General features: G+C 49.6%; 2 protein-coding genes across 2 annotated transcripts; both read left to right on the top strand.

Annotated features, from left to right (window-relative positions):
* Positions 1–2,518: 2,518 nt before the first annotated feature.
* LOC311131529 (histone H4) lies at positions 2,519–2,830 on the top strand (the record flags this gene model as incomplete). Its single annotated transcript, XM_084164562.1, has 1 exon — positions 2,519–2,830. One exon carries the CDS (start codon positions 2,519–2,521, stop codon positions 2,828–2,830), a length of 312 nt encoding a protein of 103 aa, XP_084020688.1.
* A 3,516-nt stretch (positions 2,831–6,346) lies between these two features.
* Positions 6,347–7,038, top strand: LOC311131508 (histone H1; the record flags this gene model as incomplete). The annotated part of the gene is made up of 1 exon (XM_084164538.1): positions 6,347–7,038. The coding sequence occupies exon 1, from the start codon at positions 6,415–6,417 to the stop codon at positions 7,036–7,038; it is 624 nt and encodes a 207-aa protein (XP_084020664.1). The 5' UTR covers positions 6,347–6,414.
* Between the last annotated feature and the right edge of the window lie 462 nt (positions 7,039–7,500).

The following is a 7,500-nucleotide window of genomic DNA, read 5'->3' as shown; positions in this document are numbered from 1 at the left end:
CAAGCATACATTTTCATGACAGCGTTCCTAATCTGCAGTAGGCAATTACTGCAGTAGCAGTTGAAAATCGGTAGGTTAACACCAAACCGTGAGGTTATTATGAATTCAGAGCAGTCGGATGAAGTCATAGTCAAATACATTTGAACAAATGACCAACAATATCACACGGAAAGTGATGTGAGCATTGCATTGTGGAAAGCAATGACTTTACAAGAACACGTATTGCAACGCGAGGCATGTATTTCTAGATTAAACACTGATTCAGTGTGATGAACAAGTACATGTATGATTTGGTGTGCTCTACTTGAACACGCGCTTAGAGTTTTGAAACCACTGCCTATATGAGGAGCTGTCGTTGTTTGTTTTATTACCACATACTTATGGAAATTGCACCGGTTGAGAGATGATGGCTCTCTTGTGCCTACAGTGAAGGGTACTTCTGATCCAGCAGGTGGTGCTAAGATCCCTCCCTATATGACTTGAATGATGAGTTGATTTATTCCTTATAGCTCCTAATGATTTTAAGGCCAGTGTTGGCAAACATGACTTCTGCTCCAGCAGGTGGCCATGAAATCCCCCCCTATATGACTTGACTGACCAGGTAGTTGATGGACTCCTTATAGCTCTTAATGATCTCAAGCAGAGTGTTGGCCACATGACCTCTGGTCCAGCAGGTGGCGGTGAAAATAGTCCCTATAGGAGTTGACTCATTTCTTTGAGGTCCTAAATGAAGGATAGGGCGTCAACAGTGCATCTCGGCCTAACCCTGTTCCGGGCCCATTTCTTCACTCGATGCTTCCGGTGTTCTTCATCTCCTCTTCAATAGTCCTTCTCCACGTCTTCCTTCCCGTCTAGCCCTGTGCGTTCCACTGAAGTGTCTGTGTTTTTATGTCGTTAGGAGTTTTGCTCACTGCGTGTCCCCCTTCAATTTCCACTTTCTGTCCCAGTTGGGTAGCTATCCATTATACTGTAGCCTACTTACTACCAATGTCACTGTAGTCAAAGGTGATTTTCGATTATTATGTATGAGTATTATTATATATTGTGATATTATGATGTTCAAGCCTATAGGGTGTGGTAACAGGCCCTCTGTGATTTGTTGTTGTACTGTACATGTCAAGTATCTGCACTCTAGCCTAATTAGCCTAAACTGCTAGGGAAAAGTCACTTCCGGTCGTAGCTGTATCCCACCTAGTCAAAACCTTGTTAGTCCTTATCCTAAAAGGCACCCTCTGTTCCTCGATATACTCCACCGAGGGCCGGCAGCCAGTAAGTACAGGTAAGAGACAATTATGGCAACAATAAGTTGTCCTATGAAAGCTAGTCAAATGTGAGATGTTCAACTGCACTGAATGATAAAGTGGCAGTCTGTGCTCTTGGGCCCTTAAGGCATCAGTGCACCCCCCCAATTTGTCCCTTTTGAAATGAACAGTTGAGACGGGCCCTCTTTCTGTGGCCTTTCTTTGACGACACATCTGAGGCTATCCTGCGGCAATACAAATGATCAACATCATAACAATAATTCCATTATAAGAAGCTTTATTATTGGTTTGCTAAGAAAGGTACCATACAATATTGGCACATCACTATCACCTCTGTATGCGTAGGAAATCAATCCCTTCATTGTGTGTGTGTGTGTGTGTGTGTGTGTGGGTGTGTGTGTGTGGGTAAAGGTACGCCACTCTCGGTCTCACAGTTTATGCACACGGTCGTCTTTATGCAACAATATGGAAGACATTCCCAAATGTGCTTACATCATTGCGTAATGTCAGGGAGTCACACAAACAGTGTGTGCTGTTTGGCTGCAACACACATTAGGCATAAGGATGATGACAACTATTTTGTAAACGCTCCAGCTTGCAGAGGGATCACCACCCCTCCCATCCGCACCCCAGGTCCTCTTGGCCCCCTTACTGTCAGGCCGAGTGGTGTCTAGAGAAGAAAGAAGAAGAGTGATGTTTATTAATGACAGTCAATACGACACGTCCTTCCATAGCTAAACAGACTCATCCTACTAGGTCAGTGTTTCCCAACTCCAGCGGTAGAGTAGCCTACCCCCAACAATACCCATTTTTCTTGTAGCCCTGGAGAGCCACAGCTGACTGAACAACCTGTCACCTAATTAGCAAGTCCTCAATGAGTAAAATCAGGTGCAACAACAACAACAACAACAACAACAACAACAACAACAACAACAACAACAACAATATGAGGACAGGGACACAGTGTACTAGCTGATCTCCCAGTTGTCACCGTTTGGCCTTGTGTTCCACATAGCCTATATCAGTATTGGAGTATGTTTCCCGCGCACGGTAGTTGCTTTCACGTCACCTTTGTAATCGCTCCTCCCTAGTCCCCTAGAACGAGCGCCCTCCCCTTTGCAACGCCTCCGAACATATCACAGAGGCGCGCTTTCTGTGCCGATGGCCTCAATCAGGTCGACCAAACGCAGATAATAGCGCACCACGCACCGGCGCTGAAGTCATTCATTCACTTGAACTCAACTAGCGAACACACCATGTCTGGAAGAGGCAAAGGCGGCAAGGGACTTGGAAAAGGAGGCGCCAAGCGTCACCGAAAAGTTCTCCGCGATAACATCCAGGGAATCACCAAACCCGCTATCCGCCGTCTGGCTCGCCGCGGCGGCGTGAAGCGTATTTCCGGTCTGATCTATGAGGAGACCCGCGGTGTCCTAAAGGTGTTCCTGGAGAACGTGATCCGTGACGCAGTCACCTACACCGAGCACGCCAAGAGGAAGACCGTTACCGCCATGGACGTGGTCTACGCTCTGAAACGACAGGGACGCACCCTGTACGGTTTCGGCGGTTAAACGCACTCTCTTCGGAACCTCAACACCCCGACTCGAACCCAAAGGCTCTTTTAAGAGCCACCCACATCCGCTTCAAAAGGGCCCATTCCATATAGTGTTTTTTTCTTTTCTTCCGTATGCTATTTGGTAGGAAAGTATGAGCCACTTCGAGTGGACAGGGAGTATTAAATAGCGGATTCTAATGTCCCTTCCCGTTTTAGCGCACAGAGGGAGGCCTATATCTGACAGTGGCAAAGTGTAGTGACGTTGTTATTTTGGGTCAAGCAATAGTGGCATTTGGACAACATAAAACCACCACCCGTCGGTAGATGTGGCTCGAAAAGAGGGGGACAGCGTTCGCGCGCGCGCACACACACACACACACACACACAGTCCAAAATGGGAGCCCTATGTCTGACGGTGCCAACGTGGGCAATTCTATCACCAGCATTATGTGGCACAACAATCGTGCCATTCGGACAACTATTCAGGCCCCCCTTTTGAAACACACAATTCCCCATCGGTCACAGAGCATAGGCTATAGAGAGGAGGGAGGGGGTGAGGACCCGCGCGCGCGCCCTCAATTGTCTTTGTTCGGGAAGCTAGCCTCTGAGCGGAAGGCTCTTTTGAGCGCTAGAGCTCCACTGGGCAAATAGCAGGGGCGCCTACGAGCAAGCAGGGGAGTGTCCACGGCCGCCGACTTTGATTAGCTTCCTCTTCATAAGACGGGTAAGCGCCCTTCACCCCCTCATTCGTTTCTGAGAAGCAACGAGACATCATCATGCCCGAGCCAGCAAAGTCAGCGCCCAAGAAGGGCTCCAAGAAAGCCGTCACCAAGACCGCAGGGAAGGGCGGCAAGAAGCGCAGAAAGTCCAGGAAGGAGAGTTACGCCATCTACGTGTACAAGGTCCTGAAGCAGGTCCACCCCGACACCGGCATCTCCTCCAAGGCCATGGGAATCATGAACTCGTTCGTGAACGACATCTTCGAGCGTATCGCCGGAGAGTCCTCTCGCCTGGCCCACTACAACAAGCGTTCTACCATCACCTCTAGGGAGATCCAGACCGCCGTGCGCCTGCTACTCCCCGGTGAACTTGCCAAACACGCCGTGTCCGAGGGCACCAAGGCCGTAACCAAGTACACCAGCTCCAAGTAAACAGCGCATTTGGACTGCTCTACTAACCCAAAGGCTCTTTTAAGAGCCACCCACTCTGTCAGTAAAAAGAGCATTTCCATCGCCACCGAATGAATGCGCAGGTAGGCTGCGTTACATTGTATCATTGTTTAATGGGCGGCGCGCGCCGGCTCGGAGAACGGCTACATTGTATCATTTCCCCCGCCCGTTCCAGCGTAGGGGTTTAGCGCGCCTTTTTTGTTGTCTCTGCACGCTGAATAGTAACCCATGTTTGTCGGCCTCCATTCCAGGTGAAGGCAATGAAAAATGGCACCATTTGACAAAGGGTGTAAATAAAAAAAGCAGTCTGTTGGGTTTGAATGGAAAGAAATGCCTTTTGTCGTTTAATGAGCGGATAGTCATTTTGAGTCGACTTCCTGAATCGGTAGGACACGGACGGGGAGAATGGACGCTCCATCATTGGACTATACCCTAATGATGTGAATGAGAACGATAATGGCAAGAATAAAAAGGGGGTGAATAATCCCGTCTAGGAAGAATAGGAGTAGGCATATATATATATATATATATATATATATATATATATACGTAGCCCTTATTGCCAACGGGTCATTTCCGGTCCAGGTCGCATCATACATATATAGTCCCCTGTAGCTCAGTTGGTAGAGCACTGCGCTTGCAACGCCAGGGTTGCGGGTTCGTTTCCCAAGGGGGGCCAGTATGAAAATGTAGGCACACACTTAACTGTAAGTGGCTCTGGATAAGATCGTCTGCTACATGACTCAAAATGTCCATGTAAAGTGTAGTACATTTGAGGCACATAGTGTATTTTCCTTCCTACTACCCTCATGAGGCAACAGGATAAATATAATAATATAATATGCCATTTAGCAGACGCTTTTATCCAAAGCGACTTACAGTCATGCGTGCATACATTTTTGTGTATGGGTGGTCCCGGGGATCGAACCCACTACCTTGGCGTTACAAGCGCCGTGCTCTACCAGCTAAGGCAGTTGCTTCCACGTGAGGATATGAATGTGTCTGTAGGCCAAGTCACAGTATAACACAGTGAGCGAGCGGGCGGCCCTTGCGATAGTCGTTGGAGCAGCAGCGGATCCCAATGACTACCTTGGGGATAGCCTATACATTTACATTTTAGTCATTTAGCAGACACTCTTATCCAGAGCGACTTACATGAGCAATTAGGGTTAAGTGCCTTGCTCAAGGGCACATCGACAGATTTTTCACCTAGTCGCCTCGGGGATTAGAACCAGCCACCTTTCGGTTACTGGCACAACGCTCTTAACCACTCTTAACCACTAAGCTACCTGCCGCCCCATACATATATACAACAAGGAAAAGAAAAGAGGCCGCAATCAACCTTCTGACCCACATGCACCTGCTGGGATTCTTCTCCCAGTCCAACCACATATGCAGCCCTTGTCCCACTTGGGGGGAGAGAGAGAGAGAGAGACAGACAGAGAGAGAGACTCCCTCTATCTAGGCCTATATCAACGCGCCATGACCCATGGGGCGCCAGCCTCCATAGCGCCAGCCAGACACCAAGACCCACAGACACAAAGACCGAGGCGAGTCACGCTGCGGAGTCAAGCAGGTGAACAATATATTAGTAGAGACAGCCAACCTACCTACCTACCTACCTACCTACCTACCAGAAGACAACACACAATCTCACTGTGTAGAAATAGTAGGCTACAAATACAACAACAACAACACTCACACTGCCAGTGCACAAAAAGTACTAATACAATAACACACACACACACACATAGTGCAAGTAAGCATGTCGTAGGACTGTTTATACCATGTGGATCCTGTACATATGACGAATACAACCTGAAACTTGAGGTACAACACTAGTCTCAGCCAGGCCTCACAGGTGCATGTGTTTTAAGGTCCCCAAAAGAGCGCTTCTTTAAAACACCCCTGACCACATCAGGGGACCCCAAACCATTTGATTCCCTTGCCAGACATCTCGGCTCACTACACAACAAGTGCTGCTCGCAATCGGATGCACTTTTAGGCCATTTAGGAGACAAATAGCACAGGAAAACCAGTGCGCACCGCTCCACCCGACAGTCGAACGGTGAGGTTTTGAGCGAGCCGCAACAAAATGCACGGCCCTTCCGCGGCCCACATTACTTTATTCTGAACGGAGACAAGTCTGCTCGCTGGGCCGTTCGCTTTTGGACCAAAAACACGGCTCCGTCGGTGACTTTCGGGCCGATATAGGCGAACAGAAAACACAAGTGAAAGAGCATTTGGCCAGCCCAGAGAAGCCGAGCTGGTTGCCTTGAGTCTACATGGTTCTCATGTCGCGTTTAAGGCCAGCCCCCTGCTCGGTGTGGAGCTTCAATAGCGCAGAGCAGCGTCTACAGCAAACTACTCCTCGCAGACCGTGTGTGTGTGTGTGTACCGGACCAAACGACAGACAGACAGACAGACAGACATGGCAGAAGTCGCACCAGCACCCGCAGCCGCAGCGCCGGCCAAGGCACCCAAGAAGAAGGCAGCAGCCAAGCCCAAGAAAGCGGGACCCAGCGTAGGAGAACTCATCGTCAAGGCTGTGACCGCCTCCAAGGAGAGGAGCGGCGTGTCCCTGGCCGCGCTCAAGAAGACGCTGGCGGCAGGCGGCTACGACGTGGAGAAGAACAACTCCCGCGTCAAGATCGCAGTCAAGAGCCTCGTCACCAAGGGCACCCTGGTCCAGACCAAGGGCACCGGTGCATCCGGCTCCTTCAAGCTCAACAAGAAAGCCGTCGAGGCAAAGAAGCCCGCCAAGAAAACCGCAGTTCCCAAAGTAAAGAAGGTGGCCGCCAAGAAGCCCGCCGCGGCGAAGAAGCCCAAGAAGGTAGCAGCCAAGAAGGCCGTCGCCGCAAAGAAGTCCCCCAAGAAGGCCAAGAAGCCCGCTACACCCAAAAAGGCCGCCAAGAGCCCCAAGAAGGTGAAGAAGCCCGCCGCAGCGGCCAAGAAGGCGGCCAAGAGCCCCAAGAAGGCTACAAAGGCAGCCAAGCCCAAAGCCGCCAAGCCCAAGGCAGCCAAGGCCAAGAAGGCAGCCCCCAAGAAGAAGTAAACCTATTACAAACAGTGTTCTACTCGACACATGTTGTACCACAAAAGGCTCTTTTAAGAGCCACCCACCTCTTTCCATAGAAAGCGCATTGATTTCCATGTACTATCTGTCGTGAAAAAGAAATTACGCACACTAGGCTACTTTTACGCACACAACATCGTCCCACTCTGGGTGTGTGCGAAGGGAGAGGAATATAATAGAGGGCCAAAGGCTTAGAAATTCGACCTCACGAGTGCACCCTCACCAGCCATTTGTATATGAGCCACTGGGCTATTCCCGTTCAGAGGCAGGCTGCTGTGATGTGTTACAAGTGCCATGTAATAACAATACTATAGTGGCTTCGAATTCAAACTCACGAGTGCACCCTCAACAGCCATATTTATATATGAGCCACTGGGCTATTCCCGTTCAGAGGCAGGCTGCTGTGATGTGTTACAAGTGCCATGTAATAACAATACTATA

The sequence above is a fragment of the Coregonus lavaretus genome (assembly GCF_964263955.1).
Source record: "Coregonus lavaretus genome assembly, chromosome: 6".
In the NCBI taxonomy this organism is placed as follows: domain Eukaryota; kingdom Metazoa; phylum Chordata; class Actinopteri; order Salmoniformes; family Salmonidae; genus Coregonus; species Coregonus lavaretus.
This window is presented reverse-complemented; position numbering and strand designations above follow the sequence as displayed.